Source organism: Cetorhinus maximus, chromosome 17 (genome assembly GCF_964194155.1).
Source record: "Cetorhinus maximus chromosome 17, sCetMax3.hap1.1, whole genome shotgun sequence".
Taxonomy (NCBI): domain Eukaryota; kingdom Metazoa; phylum Chordata; class Chondrichthyes; order Lamniformes; family Cetorhinidae; genus Cetorhinus; species Cetorhinus maximus.
In genome coordinates, this window is record NC_135895.1 from 97882360 (window position 1) to 97904842 (window position 22483).

The 22483-nt window shown below is 41.2% G+C and overlaps 1 protein-coding gene across 1 annotated transcript in view; it reads right to left on the reverse strand.

The window, feature by feature from the left end:
* Nucleotides 1-1403: 1403 nt before the first annotated feature.
* The window catches only part of aknad1 (AKNA domain containing 1), a 61775-nt gene continuing 40695 nt past the window's right edge, over nucleotides 1404-22483 (reverse strand). The window contains exons 10-15 of the mRNA XM_078561798.1: nucleotides 21479-21615; nucleotides 19926-20076; nucleotides 13501-13601; nucleotides 8796-9010; nucleotides 4965-5121; nucleotides 1404-1554 (exon numbers count right to left, since the gene is read on the reverse strand). Of these exons, the coding sequence (XP_078417924.1) occupies nucleotides 1404-1554; nucleotides 4965-5121; nucleotides 8796-9010; nucleotides 13501-13601; nucleotides 19926-20076; nucleotides 21479-21615 (912 nt within the window). The remainder of the gene's footprint in view (nucleotides 1555-4964; nucleotides 5122-8795; nucleotides 9011-13500; nucleotides 13602-19925; nucleotides 20077-21478; nucleotides 21616-22483) is intronic.

The window sequence follows — 22483 nt, forward strand, 5'->3', positions numbered from 1 at the left end:
TTCAGTCAGCACCCACAGTCATCAACACCAGGCTTCACAGACTGATATGTGCGTGGCTACTGGCTGTAGGGCAAAGTCTTGCTTGGGGAAGGGGGAGAAGTGGCCTCAGGCAAGGGAAGAGGCTGCAGGATGAGAGCTGTACTGGGGAAGAAGGGCATCCCAGGGTGTGTGTGGGGCATATGTTGATCTGTGCAAGTGGCCTCAAGATGGTGAGGGCTGAGGAGAGGCAGAAGCCAGATGGACATGTGAGGGTATGTGTGTGAGAATGGGTGGTGATGTCCCTTGAACTGGCAGTGAGCGAGAGCCAGTGAATGTGTGATGGGTTTGAGTGTGTGAGTTTAGTGATGAGATGGTTGCCATACCCTGGCTGCTCGGATGAGATCATTCATCCACTATCTGCATTGGATGGCCAACTTCTTCCGTGCAGCATTAGCTGCCACTGCCTGCCTTGCTGGATTGGTGATGCCGCTGCTTGTCCTGTGGCTAGAGCGGGGGGGTAGAGGGCATCATGGCGGACCTCCAAGGTGTCCAAATGGCATTCCAGTGACGTGTCACTAAACCTGAGGGCTGCAGCCTTTTTGCCTTTCGGTGGACATCTTCCCTGCAGTAGTCATGGGCTGGAAGGACTGAGATCTGTGCGTGCAGCTGGACTTTAAATATGGTGCCTGGCGTGATGAAGTGGCGAGGTGATTGTGGCAGGGCGAATGAGAGACCTCCCGCCATCGAAACGGCATGTTTCCCAGGGATGCATAAACAACGTGGTGGGTTTGGGACAATACGGCGTGAAAACCTGCCATCGTTTTACCCGCCCGCTCTGGCACTTAGTGCAAATCTGGGACGATTCCATCCTCTGACTTCATTAAATATACACAGGCCACCCTTTGAATTGCAATCATTTTAAGTCCATTTGCCAGCTTCTCACCTGGTGCTTCCACTATCTTACTTTTAAAAACTTCAATCTCCAAACTAAAATTTATAATCCTAAAACCTATGAATCATGAAATTAGACATTTTCACAACACTTATAATTCAAATAATTTATGTTCGGAAAATAATAACATGTGGCCAATCTACAAGAGCATAAGATAATATGTAAGATTTTCAAACACTCACTTAGTTCCCGATCTGAAGCATCATCATCTGCTCTTAGCCAAGTACAATGCCGTCTTTTAAGACTGTTTAAACTATTGGTGGTTAATTTAACATCCTCCACACTTCTACTGGTAGAAAGAAAACATTTTAAATGTAACTTAATATTAAAAAAAAATTGAATCCTATAATCAAAACATTCCCTTAGCCACTGATGGTAAAAAGCCATTACTATCCATCGAGAATCTCAATCCAGGAACTTATCACACAGATCCATATTTTTCATAAAGGCACTGAAATCTCAATAACTCATTTTACCTTGTAGGTGAAGTTTTCTTTTTATGGCATGACCTGGTCCTATATCTTTGTTCCTGTGATGCAGGTTCATTAGACGACTTAGAAAGACTTTCCTCTAGCTTTTGCTTGAGTTTTGAAACTTCATCTTGCAGCTCTAGGATTTCTTCACTTAAGTAAAAGAATAAGTCAATAAATAAATATATATGCATGAATACACTAACAGCATTACCTCCTTAAGGATAGTGTGCTAAGTACATTTTATGTATAGTTGACAATCTTTAAAATTTGGGGACTCCCTTTTGCACCTCGCCACCTCAAAGCTGTACACTCTCAATTAAAAGACAGAATGAATTGATTTACAAAAGTTACCATGACCAAATCAGTGTGGAACATATCTTCCAGTTCACAAGAGTAAAAAGTCATCTTGAACCATCCATTTACAATGATCATGAAGTAAAAAGAACTGTAATAGAAAAGGAAAATACTGCAGATGTTGGAAATCTGAAATAAATCTGAAAATTCTGGAAATATTCAGCAGGACTCGTAGCATCTATGGAGAGAGAAATAGAGTTAAGGTTTCCGATCTGTGATCTCTCATCAGAACTGAGAAAAGTTAGAAATGTAGTAGGTTTTGAGCAACTGAAGGGGAAAGGTGGGAAGAGGAATAAAAGGGATGGTTTGTGATAGGGTGAAGGGCAGGAGAGATTAAATGACAAAAAGCTTCATGGTGAAAAGCCAAAGGAAGTGGTAATGGGATAAGTAAGGAAACAAAAGATGTGACTAGAGGAGGGGTAAATGGCAGGAGAGCAGTCATCCAAATGCAAACTAAAGAAATTAAGAAAGAAACAAGAGAAAAAAAAAAAGAAATGAAATGGGGACTGAAGTTATGATCTACAATTGTTGAACACAATGTTGGGTCCAGAAAGCTGTAAAGGGTCTAACCTAAAGAGGAGATGCTGTTCCTCAAATAGCGTTGAGCTTCATTGGGACACTGCAGCAGGCCAAGGCCAGAAAGGTCAGAGTGGGAGCAAGGTAGAGAATTAAAATGACAGGTGACTGGAAGCATGGGGTCATGCTTGCAGACTGAATTAAGGTGTTCCGAAAAACGGTCACCCAGTCTATGTTTGATTAGAGGAGACCACATTGCAAGCAGCGAATATTGTGTAATAAATTGAAAGCAGTAAGTAAATTGTTGTTTCACTTGTAAGAAATATTTGGGACCTTGGATGGTGAGAAGAGGGAAGGTAAAAGGGCAGGCGTTGCGCCTCCTGTGCTTCCATGAATAGATGCCATTGGAAAGTGTTGCAGAAGACTAGGAAGTGGACAAGGATGTCACACACAGAACGGTCCCTTTGGAATGTTGAAGGGGAGGGGAAGGGAATGTGTGTTTGATGGTTACATCATGCTGGAAGTGGGGAAAATGGCAATATGATGATCTGTTGAATACGGAGGCTGATGGGGTGGGAGGTGAGGAGGAAGGGGAATGGGTGAGAGCAGAAGTGTGGGAAATATGACAGACTTCTCGTCCTATTCCCACAATTTTATTTAAAATAGCATTCTGAATTTTTTTTCTATCCCATTTTTCATATATACTTTTATAAAATGACTTATCATAAATCTTAATTGCAGCCTGAGACCACAGCTTGCTTTCAGTGCCTGACTGCCTCCCTCAGCACTGTACAATTTGATTGCACTTTCCTTTAACTTGTGTTCTACTGTTTTAGCCAAGTAAGTTATTGGCTCTTAGGTCTCTCAACATCATTCTTATCTATTTCAACACCATTCCCTGACGTCATCCTTTAAATTTTTAGGAAGGCGGGCGGACAGCGAAATCAGCTGTCCGCCCGCCGATCTGACAATGGCCAATTGAGGCCATTGACAGGCTCATTAAGATAATTAAAGACCTGCCCGTCCAAGCTTAAGGCTGGCGGGCAGGCCAGGAGCCCAGCCGACTCCAGATTATTCATGAAACTTCATCCACTGGCGGGATGAAGTTTCATGTCCGTTTTTTAAGCATTTAATAAATTTTATGTGTTTATTATTAACATGTCCCATCTCGTGTGACATTGTCACATGAGGGGGACATGTTAATAATTTCAATATTTATCTATTTTTAGACTTTACTTACCTGTCATGAATCTCCCTGAGACAGGACTTTGCCTCAGGGAGCAGTGCACTCTTTCGCGTGCATGTGCAAAAGAGCGCACTTTGACAGATGGAGAATCCCTCCCCGCCCCCGCATAGAAAGCGCATAGCACTTCCTGTCGGGCAGGCCACTGGACAGGCCTTAATTGGCCCGCCCACTCAAAATGGCGGCGGGCCCCATTTCGGTGGCGGGGGTCGGCTATCCACCCGCCGCTGAGCCGGTGGGGCCCGCACGCCATCCAAGGGCAAAATTCTGCCCGTTATATTCAAACTCATCTAATCATTGTGTAATATTGCTATTACATATATATATATGTAATATATATATATATAACATATATATATATGTTATTCCATGGGCAGAATTTTCCTCCCATTAAGGGGGAAGTTTAGGAGCGGGCGCGTGGAGGCACGCCTCCGATCGGCACCCCCAATTGGGGGCACGCCACCATTTTACGTAGGCGGGCCAATTAAGGCCCGCCCAGTGTGACGTCTATCAGGAAGCGCTGTGCGCTCCCTGTGCGGGCGGGGGGATTCCCTAAACTGAGTGTGCGCTCTTTCGCGCATGTGCACAAAAGAGCGTACTCATCTCCCTGAGGCTAAGTGCTGCCTCAGGGAGATCAGCTCCACAATAAAAAATCTTAAAAATAGAAAAAAAAAAATTCCCTGGCATGTCCCCTCATGTGACACTGTCACATAAGTTGGGACATGTCCATCACTTTCAAAGACACTTTTATTACATTTTTTAAAACCTACTTGAAACCTCATCCTGCCCGTGGATGAGGTTTCATGCTTTTTCTAATGTCGCCAACCTTAAGGTTGGACGGGCAGGTGCACTAATTACTTCAATTGGCCATTGACAGGTCGGTGGGCGCACAGCTGATTCTGCCGAGCCCCCGCCTACCTGAAAATTGAAATGGGGCGCCGTGACATCGGGAGTTCCGCCCAATGTCATCCTGAGTCGGCGAGCGGGCCCCGCCCCCCCACTCGCCGACCGGGAAATCCTGGCCCATGTGTCTGTCTACTCCAGTTTGACAGATAGCTTTTAATAGCATTAAAATATATTAAACAATGCTTATAATTAGAGCTTTGTGTTGTGTTTTAGTAAGTGTTTTGTTTTAGTAACAAAAAAATGCTTCAATCTTGCATATCTGTATTTAAATGTAATCATTCAACATGGGCTGGGTATTTGAAGGACAGAAGAAACAGAGGATTAATTATGCTGGTATATATTCTCAGTTATGTAAGGATTTTAAATGTCCAATATTAATACAACCATTGTTTGGTGACACTTATTGGACTAATGATTTACTAACCTTGGAAGTCTTACAATAATGAAAATTTAAACTGTTTATATCCAATTAGTGTTTGCCCAAAAGATATTTATAATTTATCTTCATTTATTTTAAATTTAGTTACAATCTTCCACTTACTTTTTTGTAGACCATCGTTGAGATAAATCTTCATTTTCTTTTGTGCCACAGTTATTCTGTTGTAGAACTGTTTTAGGTCTACACTGTTGAGGGGTTGGTAGTGGTAAATGATCATCTGAGACCTCAGTGAGAAGGTCCAAATCTAGGAAAGCATTTCCTACAACAGTAATTTAAATATGTTATGCAAAATTTGGTAACCAATAATAGATTATAGCAATACTTGTTAATGTGTGAACCTATATATTGCTGAAGTAGGTCTTGCTTCAAAGTTGCCACCTTGAAGTTAAAGTACTCGAGGGATGTGACAGTTAATTATTTTATTAATATTCTTAGGATTTTTTTCCTGTTCCTCTATTGATCATTGTGCACTATTCCTGTGTTGGCTAGCTCAAACAATCTATTTTAAAAACTCTGCCTACCCTATTCTAGTAGTGGATATGAATTATTCACTACTTCTTTAGAGTGTTGGTGAAGCTCGCTTGTTAGGATGCAAAATCATAATATGCTCTTCCAAGCACAAGAGGAATTAGTATTTAGTAAACTACAATAACAAAGACTGGAATAACATCAATAGTCAGTGTCTTTACACTTGCAGTAAAGAAACTAATATGTAACATGAACTATCCACATTTATTTGCTGTATATACCTGTAAAGTGTTAAAGGTTGAAACAATCACAATTGTTGGATGTAATTCCTGTGATGTTTTCTGTATGATATCACTTTATGGTATAAAAGAAAATGTGCAGTAAGGCTGTAATTTGAAGTAATCTATTTTGTTATTCTAGTTAAACATACACTGAAACTTGCTGACATTGGGGGCCAAATTTTCAGTTGAGGTCAGGGTCTGGATCGGAGGTGGGCAGGTCCGTAATTTGGCCTTGTCTGTTGTCATCTGTTTCCCTGCTACGATCCTGACCCCGAGTCATTTTCAAAGAGACTGGCTTGGGGTTGGATGACCTGCCTGCCTGCCAGCTAATGTGAGAAGCCACATTGGCACGGACCACATCCATGTTGGCCAAAGTAGTTGGCTTGGGGCAGGAAGGAGGAGGGATGCTGCAATTGTCCACGCAGGGGAATCTTCCCAGCACCTACGAATGACTGGTGGGATTTTGCCAGGGCAATTGTGGCTGGTTTTCTCCCTATCTCTCTCTCTCCATCTTCAAATCAGCAGCTCCCACCTCAGCTGCCGATTTATGATTGCAGGAGGGCCTCCCATTGGCCCTCCATTGTTAGGAATCCACACGCCATCCGTGATTCGACAGCAAGCCTCCCTGGCCTTTACTTGGCTCCTCATTTCAAAATTGCAACGGGCATGTTTATCACACCATATGGGGTTGGGGCCCAGAACTACCCCCATGTCACGTTGTTAACGCCTGTCTGAAAATTCAGCCCTATATTTCATTAGAAATTAGTAAGAAAACTTATTTGGTTAGACATTATCTAATCAGGTTAAACGGCTTTCTTGACACAGCAAGCTTAAATTGCCTTTCGATACATCCATAGTTAAGGTTTTGTTACAATGACGAGGTTTAGAAGATTGTTATGTCTTGGGATGTCTTTGATTTAAGATAAAATGAAGAGGGTCATGTGACCTGTCCTGAAGTCTGCGTGACAACAAGCCTGGCTGGCTTGATTGTTAGAAATTAAATAGGCCCAGGCTGTTTTACTGGGAAGAAGGTGCAAAGTGTTTACACTTGGAGACAATGGCAGCATGCCACCCAGTGTTAAACCAGGAGAGTCTTTATTTTAGGAAATTAGGAAGTTACGCAGTTAAAACAGTCTTCCAGATCAACTCCGTAAAAACATGCTTGGTCAAAGTATCCACTTAAACTACCTTTCTGTCAACAACCCCGTATAGATTTTTAACCATATAAATCCAGTAAATGTTACCCAAGTCAAGGAATTGTTGTCACTTTAATAAAGGTACGCCTCACTATTTCTCAGGCACTTCTGCTCTAATGTGGAATTCCAAAACGAGGTTCAGAAACAAATTGTTTCCTAAAACAAAGACTCTCCTGGCTTAACACTGGGTGGCTGCTTCCAATTCAAAACATTCACAGCTTCACAGCAGCTCACACAAAAAAGCTAGCCTTCAGTGGGTTTCCCCACAGTAACTCTCAACAGTTAAATGTCCCTTTCCTTAAATATCTTTTTCCCTTTTCATTTCAGGTTCCATTGTCCTCAAACATCTCTTCGAAACTCAACTTCTCCAAATATAAAAATTTTTCATGTTTTCTATTTTGCCTGTACTTTTGGGTCAATAAAATTAAATATACCTTCCCCTGTTTACTCATGGAACCCTTGTAAGACGCAAATGTTCCTTGTTACCGCTAAACTTCCTTTGGGGCAGGATTTCCCCCCCCCGTTGGGGGCGAAGTTGAATTGCGAGCACGCACAGACTTTGTTTTAGGAAATTAGGAAGTTACGCAGTTAAAACAGTCTTACAGATCAACTCCATAAAAACATGCTTGGTCAAAAGTATCAACTTAAACTACCTTTCTGTCAACAACCGCTTATAGATTTTTAACCATATAAATCCAGTAAATGTTACCCAAGTCAAGGAATTGTTGTCACTTTAATAAAGGTACACGATTGGGGGCATGGCGCCATTTTAAGTGGGCGGGCCAATTAAGGCTTGCCCGGACGGAAGTGCTATGCGCTCCCTATGCAGGCGGGAGGGGATTCCCTAAATTGAGTGTGTGCTCTTTCGCGCATGCACATGAAAGAGCGTACACATCTCCCCGAGGCTAAGTGCTGCCTCAGGGAGATCGGCTGTTCTGTCACAAATATTAAAAATAGAAAAAAAAATTCCTGACATGTCCCCTCATGTGACACTGTCACATGAGTTGGGACATGTTCATAATTTTTACAAAAACTTTAATAAAATTTTTCAAAACCTACATAAAACCTCATCCCACCCGTGGATGGGGTTTCATGCTTTTTCTAATTCCCGCCGGGGCACCTGGCCTGCCCGCCAACCTTAAGGTTGGACGGGCAGGTCCATTAATTAGTTAAATGACTCTGTCAATGGCCTCAATTGGCCATTGACAGGTCAGCGGGCGCACAGCTGATTTTGCTGCGCCCCTGCCTACCGGAAAATTTAAATGGGGCACAGTGACATCGGGAGTTCCGCCTGACGTCACCGCGCTTCATTATACGCATCGGCGAGCGGGCCCCACCCCCGCTTGCCGACGGGAAAATCCTGCCCTTGAAATTCAACAGCTGAAAAATCAATTTCCCAACTTAACTCAAAGTGCAAGTTTCAAGTCCAACCTATTTACTTGTAACTCAAGCCCACCATAACCTCTCATTACAAATGCACAAACCTAACCCCTTTAACCTTTCATCCTTTAGACCTCACAGACAACCGGTCCCCAGTAATCGTCCCCCTGTTTAATTAACCCTGGACACATACATACACACCCACAGCTTTCTACACAGACAACAAAATCACAAAAATATAAAAATATATAACTCTCATCACAGGTATGAGAAAAAGGGGAATGTTCTGTTTTGTGGTTTAAAGTATAAGTTACCTACAAAGATAGTATTTAGTCAGTAGTGTTTTTAGTCTTTTGTTACAGTAAAAATCTTATACCGTGAAATCTTTCAGGTATTAATTGGTAGTTCAAACTTTGTACAAGTTACGGGTTTCAATGGAGATGTAACAGTTTTCACTTTTGTTGTAGACAAGACTGTGATATATATATATATAGGTTAATTTGAATGATTCAAACTACAAACCAAAACAAAACATTTCAAAATGCTATGCTCCAGGTTTTGACTTCCATTATCTTAAAAACAAACATAATTTCTTTTTGCGTTATTACCTGGTGGTGCTGCAGAATCCTCTACACCAATGATGGGTTCATGCCAGTTGAACGAATTGATAAAGCTAGATGAATCAGCCAGCTGAAGTAATTGCCTTCCTTTGTTATTATCCTTTTCAATTATATGCTCACTTGTGTGGGAGGATGAAGACTCCCTGTTTGCATTATGCAATCCTGTCTTAAAGGAGGGCATAGTTTCACAAAAACTTGAGTATCTGAATAGAGTTTCAAAAAGTCATTTAAAAAATATGTTAGCATATAATTAATATGGAGCTTTAGCATGTAATTAATACTCAACCTTTCGATAGCTCATATGTACTCATTTTGACCTCCCAATCATTCTACACTTTTAAGGAGAGTATCACTTTAAAGTATATCCACAAAATATCATTGTTGTACATTTTTTACTCTTTGTCAGTATAAAAACGTATTGGAGAATGGTAACTGTCCACATCACTAAGATAGTGCATAGGTACAAGTAATCAAAATGGTGACTTGTTGGCCTTTCTCTCGGGAGGGCTGAAATTCAGATGTAACGAATTGCTGTTTCAGTTGCAAAGAGCCTTAGTCAGACCTCATTTGATGTACTGCCTTCAGTTTTGGCACCAAATCTCAGGAAAAATATATAGGCCTTGGAAGGTGTAAAGCGCTGATTCACCTGAATGGTAAAGGACTTATATCACTATTATCCAATCCACTTTGAAAGGATTTAAGTGTTAAATTATGAGCACAGGATACGTAATCATGATTTACATTCCTTGGGCAGAATTTTACATTCCGCGTGTGGGGGCGGGGCCGACATGCCAGAACGTAAAATGACGCGCGATGACATCGGGCATGCATCCCGATGTCATCGCGCTGTCTTGTGATATTTCGTTTAGCGGGCATGCGCTGGAGTCAGCTGCGCACCCGCCGATAACTGAAAGGCCTATTAAGGCAATTAACATACTAACTAACTCCAAATTTACGCTGCCATCCAACCTAACGGTTGGTGGGCAGGCAAAGAGGCCAAGTGCCCTTTATGTTTTTAGGTAACCTCATCCAAAAGTGGGATCAGGCTTCTTAAAGCTGATACTGATTATATAAGAACTTTATTTTGAAAATAAAAACATGTCCCATCTCATGTGACACAGTCACATGAGGGGACATGTTTCATTACATTTTTAATGTTTTTAATACTTTCTTTAAAAAGCGCTTCAATCTCCCTGAGGCAACTCTGTGCCTCAGGAAGACTGAAGGGCTCTTTCGCGCACATGCGCTAAATAGCACTGGCCCCAACTCTCCCTCCTCTCCCCCCCTGCACAGGTAGCATTACCGCTCACAATCCATGCTGGACAGGCTTTAATTGGCCTGCCCGCGTGGAATCGAGGTGCCGAGTCGATCACGGGCGGTGGTCAGCTCCGCGACTACCCTCGCCCGCACCTGCCAAGCCCACCCAACTAATGTAAAATCCTGGCCCTTGAGTTCAGATGACTGCAATGTGATCAAACTTAAATATTTAAAATGGTAACAGGATTTGATAATTACTTCCTAACTACTTCTTACATTGGTACGATCCAGAAGGGCCATAATCTTAAAATTAGAGCTATGCCATTTACAAATCTTTCACACAAAGGGTAATGTAATTCTGGAGCTTGCTTCCCCAAAAGGCTGTGGATACTAGATCAATTAGTACCATCATGCCTGGAATCAATTAATTTTTGTTAGGTAAGGGTATCAAGGAAAATGGAACAAAGGCGGGTACATAGAGCTGAAGTACAGATCTATCATGATCTAATTGAAAGGCCGAACAGAATAGAGGGGCTGTTCATATGGGCAGAATTTTGCCCTTGTCGGGCGGGCTTGGCAGGGGCGGTCAGGAAGCCAACCACCACCTGCAATCAGGGCCAGACCACGATTTCATGCTGGCAGGCCAATTAAAGCCTGCCCAGTGTGAAACGCGTGCTGCAGTGCTCTGCGCTGCCTGTGAGTGTGGGGGGAGGAGAGCGAGTGGGGAACTTTGCGCATGCGGGCGGGTGCGCGCTGGAAAAGCTCCCTGAGTGCAGAGAGCTGCCTCAGGGAGATGAACAGTTCTGAAAAACAAAAATAAAGAATTTTTAAATGTTCAAAAATGTGTCCCCTCATGTCACTCTGTCACATGAGCAGGGACATGTTATGAATGAGAAGTAAAATTTTTTATTTTATTTTTATTTACTGTTGGAAACCTCATTCTGCCCGTGGATGAGGTTTCCTATGAAGTGCAAAGGCTGCTTTCGCCTGCCTGCCAACTGTAAGGTTGGATTGGTAGTGAAAAATTTAAGTTAATTAATACTTTAATAGCCTTAATAGGCCTTCCAATTATCGGTGAGCGCATTGCCGATTCCCGCGTGTGCCCGCCGACCGAACTATCACGTGACTGTGCGTTGATGTTGAGACGCTCGCTCGCCCAACGTCATCACGCATCATTTCATGCTCGAGCAGGGTCGGGCACACGCCCGCCCGCCCGCCGAGTTGAAAATTCTGCCCTATGTTTCCAAAGGTAGAGGCCAGATTTACAAAGTTCAATGGAGGGCGGGACCAAAGGCAGGCAGACCCGGAATGTCTCAGCACCGACCAGTGTGCTGGTTTGCCTGCACTGTTCTGCCCCAGAGCCATTTTTGAAAAGGCCAGGTCAGGGCAGAACCATCCATAAATGGCAGTTAGCCAATAAAGGTAATTTCAGGGGCCTATTAAGGTATCTAAAACAGGGCCACTGAAAGATCGCCTGGGGGTTGGGGGTGTGTGTGCCAGTGTTCCAATGAGCTATTTAAACCCCCAGTCCTGGCTGCCTTACTGAGAAGGCCTCAGCTGGGGCCATAGACTACCCAGTGGAGGAGTTTGTCCTCTATGAGGATGTTCTCAGGCAGCTGTGGCCTCTTTTAGTTTTTATATTTTTAAGAAGTGTTCAGAGGGTGCCTCAAGATTGAGGCGCCCTGTCTATCTCCTACATATTTTGACAGCTCTCAGCTTGGATGGGAGGGCGGGGTCCGCCAATGTGTCTTTGCTGGAGGGCCTCCTATTGGCCACTAATTGGACTGGCTTTGACAAATTGTGTTGGGGGTCTACTTCCAATACAGTGCCCAGTTAGGACCCGGAAATTCTCCTTATGTCAGATTCCCGATCCCAGAAGGACCCCAGGACCAAGCAGCCAATTTGATTAGCACCCCATCCGCCATCTTTAACATTCATTCCCTCCACCACAGGTGCACACTGACAACAATGTGTATCATCTTACAAGATGTACTGCAGCAATTCATCATGACTCCTTTGACAGGACCTTCCAAACCTGTAACCTCTATACCTGGGAGAAGAAGGGCAGCAGACAGGTGGGAACACTACCACCTGCAAGTTCCATTCCAAAACACACATGTAACTGCAGTAGTTCAAGAAGGTGACACACCACCACCTCCTCAAGGGCAATTAGGAATGGGCAACAAATGCTGGCCTTGTCGGCAATGCTCACACCCCAAGACAGAAGTAAAGATATCCAGCCCTGGGCCTCTCAAATACTGTCTCTTTCCGGTTTTACAAACACATTTTTATCCAGTCCGATATCCCACTCTGGATCCCTTTGCTTTCCTGTAATTAATGTTTCATCTGAGACCTCGCCTAAAGCTTTTTGGGAGCACTCAAAGAAGTTATGGAAGGCTGTCAGACAGATTGTTCCACTTCTAAATCTCCATGCTGGCGTTTTTAAAAGTAAATGGTTACTTTGTAGATCTATTCCTCAGATTGATTTTCATGATTTCACCTATTCTTGATGCTGGTATGGGTCTGTAGTTGGCTGGTTTAGATGTACCTCCTTTCTAAATAAATGGGTATTATATGGGCTGGGAAGCCTTATGGGGCATTGGGTAGCGTCGCTGTCTCTATGCAGAAGCTTGGGTTTGAGTCCTACCCAGGATTTGATGACCAAGGAAAGTGCGTTCATAATGCTGCCAGACAGGTTCAGTATCAATCTGCAAATCCTTCCAACACATGTCAATGACAGGCGGTAAGAACGGGAAAGATTCCTGGTCAGCTTGCGATGTAAAGAACTTTGGAGCCTCTATCATCACTATCCGTAGCTCCAGGCTGCAACATACGTGTAAAAGTGCATGTTGCCACAGCAACTCAAGTCTCCCTGAGTGAACTGTAACACATCACCACCACATATTTGCTTGCCACCGGCCATATGAAACATGAGGATTGCTGAATGATTTCTTCATGTTGGTTTTCACAAAATTTCTTGCTAGTCTTCTTTGGCCCAGGGTGTTTCAGTCCTTTTAAAATTTTCTCAGGTATTCACTTTATAATCTGATCTGAATACCAAATCTGGGGGAAATGTTCAATTCCCAGCATTAACACCCATCACCTTGATCAGGACATGAACTCACCAAAAAATCCATCTGATTACTACTAATACAATTGCACAAGTTTTATAAATATATGAAAGCAGGAAAGTCTGTAAATTTGAAAGGGAGTCTTTAAAAATCTAGACCTCAAGGACTACAGGGGAAAAAAACTTTGTTAAAAATATGCATTCAATTCTAATACAAAAGGTAAGATACTGAAATTCTGAAATATAGACATACAATCCTGGAAATGCTTATTAGGTCAGGCAGCATGCTGATTATTTGCATGCATCTGTATTGCACACTGGATGCATTTGCTTAATGATTTACATTTCTGAGAACTATATGAATACCTTTCAGTTTGTGGTTGCTCAGAATCCAGTATTTGTTTCGCTGTAGTGCCTCCGCAACCTTCTGATCCAGTAATTCCATTGTCTGGTGAAAGTATCTGTTGCTATCAATGGTATATAGCAAACCATGTATTGGTTATATACAAAATTAATTGAAACGCATTTTATTTTAGAAACAAAAAGCTTTACATTTTAAAGCAGTCCATGCTTGGATAGAGAACTCTAACTAAATGACATTCATTTTGAAACTTCTTTAACTCACTGCTGACAATAAATTGCTACTGAGATTTGATCGTACACTGAGAACCATTTTTTTTATCCATATAAACTGTACTTGATTAATCCATGTACTAGCCAAAGTGCTGTGTGCTTGACATAACAGATGTAATGACCACTGCTTTTAGGGGTAGAGTTTCTGCTTTGGCTGCAATCAGCAATCTAGGTGCAAATTAGTGCTGGTTTTCCAAATTGATTTCATGATTCATATTTCCACTAAAATTTATTTACATAATCCCAAATGTAAAATCATCCCTGAATTAATATAATCCAGCAGCATTTTAGACATTTTTTTGCATTAATAAATATTCCTTGGTATACTTAAGGATGGTAATCTGGTGCAGGTTTATTAATACAGCTGAAAATTAGTTATCACAAGAAATAGGCATTTTAATAAGCGTGTCCAGTCCACCACATGTGAGTAGCCCAATTTTATATAATTGAAAATGACTTTTAAAAAGTATATAGAACCATTTACTAATTTCATTGGTGTACTGTATTCAGTTTCTTACTAAATTACATATGTTTTAATATTTTAAAACATTAAGAAGTGGTTATTTGTGTCCTTGTGTCATAAAAGCTTAATTTTAAGAGCCTTCTTGCAACCCATAAATGTACAATTAGCGGTAACTCACCATGGTGATTGATTCAATTTGGAGCATGTTCAGTTTTGTGGGCAAAATTTCACAGAAACTTGATTTGCGCTGCATATTACTTGTGCTTGAAACTCAGTGATCTTTTGCGCTGATTTGGCCAATGTTGATCAAATTCTGCTAGTAGTGGAAACTCTCCCTGAAAATTTTAAAGAAAAAATCCAGCTGGTAGAAGATCAAGCTGAATTTATTGTGCCAGACATTGGTAGGATATGGATTTGCCATGTGATGGTTTTCTGATTTCAGTATGGTGTAGGGTTGCCAACTCTTCTGGATTTGTTTTGGGTTGTCTCAAAATGATTAATATCCTAGACTCTGCTGCAAGCAACATAAGAGAAAGAAAGATCATGAGGACATTAAAAAATATAGTCCAGATGTTTTATTTTATTTGAACACCTTTATTTATAGGTTTAAAAATATTGGAGATGGGAAAAAAACGACTGTTAACTGATAATCAAGAATCATCGACTTGGGGAAGGAAGAATTACCACTTTCCAAATCATGGGGCAGTATTGCACCTCAAGGATGGTATGTCAGGTGACCAGTGGCAAGAATGTAAGAGCCTGATGGCTGAAAGTAAATATTTATGTCATGAAACATGGTTGGCAACTCTAGCATGGTGCAGTAGCAGAACACATGTTTAACGTACTAGTTTATTGAGTTCAACTATGTCATAATGTAAGGTAATGAACAAAGGTCAGATGCAAATCAGATGGATACTCATACCATGCTACTCTTGCGCAAATCTAGGGGAGAATTTTTATGTCGGCATGCAGGGACGGGCCCCACATGCCGACATGTAAAATGACGCGTGGTAACGTCGGGTGTGTGTCCCGATGTCACTGTGCGTCTTTCAGATCTTTCGTTCGGCGGGCGCGTGCCAGAGGCGGCTGCGCACCTGCCGAACTGTCAAAGGCCTGTTAAGGCCATTAATACACTATTAATTAAACTAATTCTCAACACTGCCCGTCCAACCTTAAGGTTGGCGGGCAGGCGAAGAGCCCAAGCGGCCTTCACGTTTTTCATGAAACCTTATCCACAAGCGGGATGAGATTTCATGTAGGTTTTAAATTAATGAATAAATTTTGCTCATTTCATAAACATATCCCAGCTCATGTGACAGTGTCACGTGAGGGGACATGTGTAAATGATTTTTTACTTTCTTTATTAACAATTCTCAATATGAACTTAATCTCCCTGAGGCTGCTCTGTGCCTCAGGGAGATTTCTGCGCTCTTTCGCGCACATGTGCGAAAGAGCGTAGGCCCCGACTCTCCCTCCTCCCCCTGCCCGCATGGGTAGTGCTGAGCGCTACCGGGCGCGCATCACACTGGGCGGGCCTTAATTGGCCCACCCACGTAAAATGGCAGCACACAGCCGATCATGGGTGGCAATCGGCTCCGTGCCTGCTCCCAACCGGCCCATCTGACAGGCAAAAGACTCTGCCCCTAAGGATTGCTTCAGATCAGTATCTAATGAAAACCAGTCACGCACCATTTTCCTAGTCATAGTTTGTACATACATACATACAAATTAGGAGCAGGACGAGGCAACTCGGCCCCTCGAGACTGCTCTGCCATTCAATAAGATCATGGCTGATCTGATTTTAACCTCAGCTCCACATTCCCACCTACCCCTGATAACCTTTCACCCCCTTGCTTATCAAGAATCTTTCTACCTCTGCCTCAAAAATATTCAAAGACTCCGTTTCCACCACTTTTTGAGGAAGAGTGGTCCAAAGACTCACGACCCTCTGAGAGAAAACATTTCTCCTCATCTGTCTTAAATGGATGACCCCTTATTTTTAAACAATGACCTCTAGTTCTAGATTCTCCCACAAGAAGAAACATCCTCTACACATGCACCCTGTCAAGACCTCTCAGGATCTTATATGTTTCAATCAAGTCACCTCTTACTCTTCTAAACTCTAGCGGATACAAGCCTAGCTTATCCAACCTTTCCTTGTAAGAGAACCCACCCATTCCAGTTACTAGTCCCAGTAAACCTTCTCTGAACTTCCAATGCATTTACATCCTTCCTTAACTAAGGAGGCCAATGTTCTACACAGTACTCCAGATGTAGTCTCACCAATGACCTGTATTATTAAAGCATAACCTCCCCAATCACAATAAATGATAACATTCTATTAGCTTTCCTAATTGTTTGCTGTACCTGCATACCAACCTTTTGCAATTCATGCACTAGGACACCCAAATCCCTCTGCATCTCAGAGCTCTGCAATCTCTCACCATTTAGATAATATGCTTCTTTTTTATTCTTCCTGCCAAAATGGGCAACTTCACATTTTCCCACATTATACTCCATGGCCAAATCTTTTCCCCACTCATTTAACCTATCTATATCCCTTTGATGGATCCTTATGTCCTCTTCACAACTTACTTTCCTACCTATCTTTGTGTCATCAGCAAATTTAGCAACCATACCTTTGGTCCCTTCATCCAAGTCAATAACATAAGTTGTAAAACATTGAGGCCCCAGCACTGATCCCTGTGGCATACCACTCATTACATCTTGCCATCCAGAAAATAGCCCATTTATGCCTACTCTCTACCTCCTGTTAGCCAGCCAATCTTCTATCCATGCCAATATGTTACCCCCTACACCATGAGCTTTAATTTTCCGCAATAACCTTTGATGTGGCACTTTATCAAATGCCTTCTGGAAATCTTAAGTACAATACATCCACTGGTTCCCCTTTATCCATAGGACCTGTTACTTCTTCAAAGAACTCCAATAAATTGGTAAAACATGATTTCCCACTCAAAAAACCATGTTGACTCTGCCTGATTACCTTGAATTTTTCTAAGTGCCCTGCTACAATGTCTTTAATAATAGCTTCTAACATTTTCCCTATGACAGTTGTTAAGCTAACTAGCTTGTGGTTTCCCTGCTTTCTGCCTCCTTCCCTTTTTGTCTCCTTACTGTAATAAAGGAGTTACATTTGCTATTTTCCAATCTAATGGGACCTTCCCTGATTCTAGAGAATTTTGGAAAATTAAAACCAACACAGCTATCTCACTAGCCACTTCTTTTAAGACCCTGGGATGAAGTCCATCAGGACCCGGGGACTTGTTAGCCCAAAGTTCCAAAAATTTGCTCAGTACCACTTCCCTGGTGATTGTAATTTTCTTGAGTTCCTCCCTCTCTTCCATTTCCTGATTTACAGCTATTTCTGGGATGTTACTTGTATCCTCTATAGTAAAGACCAATTCAAAATACTTGTTCAATTCATCTGCCTCCTCCTTGTTTTCCATTATTAATTCCCCAGACTCACTTTCCATAGGATCAATGCTCACTTTGTTAACTCTTTTCCTTTTTAAAATACCTACATAAACTCTTACTATCTGTCTTTATATTTCTAGCTAGTTTCTCTCGTATTCTAATTTTTCCATCCTTATCAATCTTTTAGTCAATCTTTGCTGTTTTTTATATTCTGTCAAATCTTCTGACCTGCCACCCATCTTTGTGCAATTATATGCTTTTTCTTTAAGTTTGATACTATTTTTAACTTTTTAGTTCATCACAGATGGTTGGTCCTCCCCTTGGAATTTTTCTTTCGCGTTGCAATGTTTCTATTCTGTGTATTCTGAAATATCCCCTTGAATGTCTGCCACTGCATTTCTATTGACATATCCCTTAACCTAATTTGCCAGTTCACGTTAGCTAGCTTTGCTTTCGTGCCTTCATAATTGCCCTTATAATTAGTTTAAAATACTAGTCTTGGACCCATTCTTCTCTCCTTCAAACTGAATGTAAAATTCAATCATATTATGATTGCTAAGCTGTAATATCTTCCATTTAAATGTTGTCCATCTGTACTATGTTCCATTTCAGCTGAAGACGCTATGCCTGAAATGTTAACTTGTCTATTCTCTTCACCTTTCCTCATCTGCTGTTTCCAGCATTTTCTGTTTTTGTTTAATAATTTACATGTGTTGCATACCCTAGAATTCACAAACTTTTGTGCGCTTTGTGCCTCTGATGTCCTGTCTGAGATGGTTGCTTTACAAGGCAATATTGCTTTCCAAAGGTCCTTTTAGCAACATCCTGAGAAAATGAAGATGCCTAGAATAGTTAACACATAAACATTGGAGCAGTGTTGTCCAATACACTTACCACTCGCCACATGCTGCAAATCAGCCACTGATGTGTGGCAAATTCATGCTGTTGATTTTTAGAGCCACACGATACTGAGTTGTGTTAGAAGTTACAGCAGCAAATACGACTAAGGGTTTCACTTCCTAGACCGCAATTTGTTGTTCGCCTCTAATTGAGCAAGGGTCAACCATATTGCTGTTATACAGGTGTCACATATCAGTCAGACTGTGATCATTTTTACTGGAATGAAGTTCAGTTATCAGCTTTCTAGTGACCTGGAAGCTGAAGGGTCACATGTTCAATGAAACAAGAAAAATATTTTGTTACCTTCTATATTCCTGTTCTCTCTGGGTGCCTCTAAATTACTATACATTTAGATCTGTGGGACCACTCTGTGAAGCACCGTGAAAGCAAGGCAGCCTTTGGAAGGACAGAGGTCCAATGGTTCTCGAAATTTTCTTGGGGAATCTTGTCACAATGAGGAACTTAGTTTTGTTTAGCTGGTAGTTGGCGGTTTTCACCAAACAGCTGAGGCGTGTGAGTGATGAACAGCGCTGCATAGCTGCCAATTTTGGTAAGCTGGGACAGTACAGCAAAATCCAAACATGTTCAGCCTTGTAGGAAGTGGCATAAAAGGAGTACAGGAAGGTGGCCATGAGCCAAAGGTATATTAAATGTCCTGATGCTGTGTTTGGAAATGGCAGGCAACAGACGTTATGCAAAGAAAGAGTCAGAGCACAGAAGCCAATACGTAAAGATCTGTTGATTCTTTTCCCTTCCTTAACCTCCTAATATATCAATTCTGATAAAATAGTAAAACATTTTATTCCTGAAGAAACTTGTTTTTTAAAATAAACTAGAGCACACTGTGAGAAACACAACACTTTAGTTAACAGATTGTCACCACCCTTTGAGAGTGTATAGAATGTATACAGCAGGCTTGCTTTGCAGGACAATCCAATTGTTAAAACCCTTTTGAAGCTGTTCTCCTGGCTCTGGCAAAGTGTGTATCGGTCTTGGTTGCTGACAATTTAAAACCTCAAACCTATTTTTAAAAGACTGTGCATTTGTTTTATTAATATTGCATATATTTTGTCTCATTCAGCGAATATAGTGATCTTACTGCCACGAGTTTAGCAAACATCAAAATTCTATAGGACAGTATTGCTTTAGAGGATCTAACTCTTCCTGAAATCATCATTAGATTCTAAGGTAAATTCTGCATTACCACACTGCAAGTGGCCTCCCTTACACTGGTCACTAGGTACCATAGTATTATCTCTGACCTATAATGCCTTTGAGTGAGGTTCCCCATTGGGACCACAAAATTCCTGAATTTACACTTTTGTGATGCAAAAATAGCATTCTATGACATGCACACCTTAAGTTCATTCAATGATTCCTGTCCCTGGAATGAAGTGCTGTGCAATCCTAATGTCTCATTCATGAGCGAGTCAGATGGATTATCAGAAGAATGAAGATTATTCTCCATCAGGGTTGAAGGTGCTTTTGTTGGTACTGTAGGGGTTTGTCTGTAACAGACCAGGAAAGATTAATGAACAGGATTTTTAGAGCACTTAGATATTCAGCAAAACTAACAGAATTAATTGCTTCTAAAAGTGGTCTCTTCAAATATTGTTCAATTGTGACAATGGCCCTGCCATGGTGGGACCCATCATGGGGAATGCAATGGGCCAGCTAAAAGTCCATTGACTTTCAGCAGGACCAGAAGATCCCAGCAGTGGACAGAGGCCAGAAAATCCCAGCCAATGTTTTTATACATTGTGGCTGCAGGGCCAGAAGGAACCAGTACAATTTTCTATTCAGGACATGAGGATATAATGGTACTTTTAAAATCAGTGCTCCTGCATCCTTCTACTTTCAGCTACTTTTCTTAAGTTGTAAATATCACATTTTAACTTTCATCCAGTTTCATGCAGTAAATAATTGTATTTTCTAGCTCATCAGTGGTCCAGAAACAGTGTCAAGTTGGAATCTAAACTCTTACTTCTCCAAATTAGGGTTGGTATTACCAATAAAGGATAATTTCAAAAGGATACAGAATAAAAATACAATAAATGAAAACTAACTTTTCATTGAGTCAAAGTAGGATGTGTAAATAAAATCAGAAAATGCTGGAAACACTCAGCAGGTCTGCAAGCATCTCTGAGAGAGAGGTACAGAGTTAACGTTTCAGGTCTGTGGCCTTTCAGCTCTGATGAAAGGTTACAGACCTAAAATGTTAACTATGTTCCTCTCTCCACAGATCTGCCAGATTTGCTGAGCATTTCCAGCATTTTCTAATTTTATATCACATTTGCAGCATCTGCAGTATTCTGCTTAAACATTTACTCTGTAAATATGACATTTTTGTTCTTTTGCAAACATATAAATGCATCCTAAAACTATTAATTTGCAAATTTGAGGCAGGACATTTTACTCATACTTCAAGTGATTGAGGATCTTGTTCTATTTGGTTTTCATTGACACTTTCTATTAGTTCTGAGATTGATCTACAACCTTCACCTCCTATTGTGTAGATACATACTAAAGGCATCCAATAATGACTGGTTATTTTGCCTTCAGGCACTAAGAAATCTACTATTTGTGCTGGAATCTTGGAACATTTGTTCAGGTCTCTGTCAAGAAATTGAACTGCATATGAACTGTGGAGAGGTGGGAGACAGAGGCTTAATAAAATAATGCAGCCAGCCAACAATCTCTATGGAAATTTAATTATATCAGTTTTATCTCATGTACCTGAAAGACCAACTTCATTATCAGTTAACTGTTTCACAGATGTGACTTTATTAGGGTGCTTTCCTTTTCCATTTTAAAAGGATTTCTTCTGCTTAACCTATTTTTTTAATGAATGACACTGGTTCTCTAATAAATGAAATTTTGCACTTCAAAAAATAATCAACAAATACTTACCTCTCTGGGATGTGATTGTATCTGTCCTCTAGTAAGGGTGATTTACTGTTCTCCTCTGGCATCACCTCCCTTTGAAAACTTTCCTGTGTTGTTAGACCCACCCTTAGTCCCTCCTGAATAATGGCAGCCATAGTGCTCTTCAATACAAGAGAAATAATAACAAGGCTGATCATTTGCATAGAAAATGGCATTTTAAATGCAGTATTCTGAATTAAGAATGAAATACAACTGTAACACAAATCTACAAGTCTTTCTGGCATTCATTCTAATATTGAAATGTGGGGACCAGTTTATATCAGCTCTTTAATAACTTTAATAACTAATTAACACTCACATTACAATACCAAGCCAGTTTGCTTCAAATAAATAATATGATGGATCACAAGAACTGTTTGATTATAAGTTACTCCAACTTATATAGATCATTCTGGAGGTCACAATTGGGACAGTTGGTTGGATTTTGACAGGGCGGCAGTGGATCCGATGATAGGTAAACCTGCCTCAGCTGTTTGGGGGAGCTCCGGCTGCATTTTAGGTCCATTATGCTTCTAATTAGCTGCCTTTGGGACACCTATCCCTTTAAGGGATGACAGTTGTTATGTTCTACTGTGGGGTCGCTTTGCTTGCGAACCGGTTGCACACTTATTGTTGATGGGTGAGTTGATAACAATATACTGCAGACACAGAGACCGATATGAGGTGAAGCACATGCTATTTATTAACACAGACAACAGAGCACTAACATGATGTGTGCTTCTCCAGCCAGACCCTACTCTAGACTAACGTTAACATTGTAGCCCGTGCTACACAGCTATTGGGTCGTACAGTCACGTGGTCAGTCTGCTCACATTCTCTGAAAGGTGTATTGCACCTCAGATTACCACATCCCTCCTCCTTTACTTGAAAGTACAATTTACATTATATTAACTATTTATATAAATAAACTATTTATAAAATCAGTCTCTCGGGAGGCTTTTTCAAACGCCTCTGCCATTATAGTTCTAT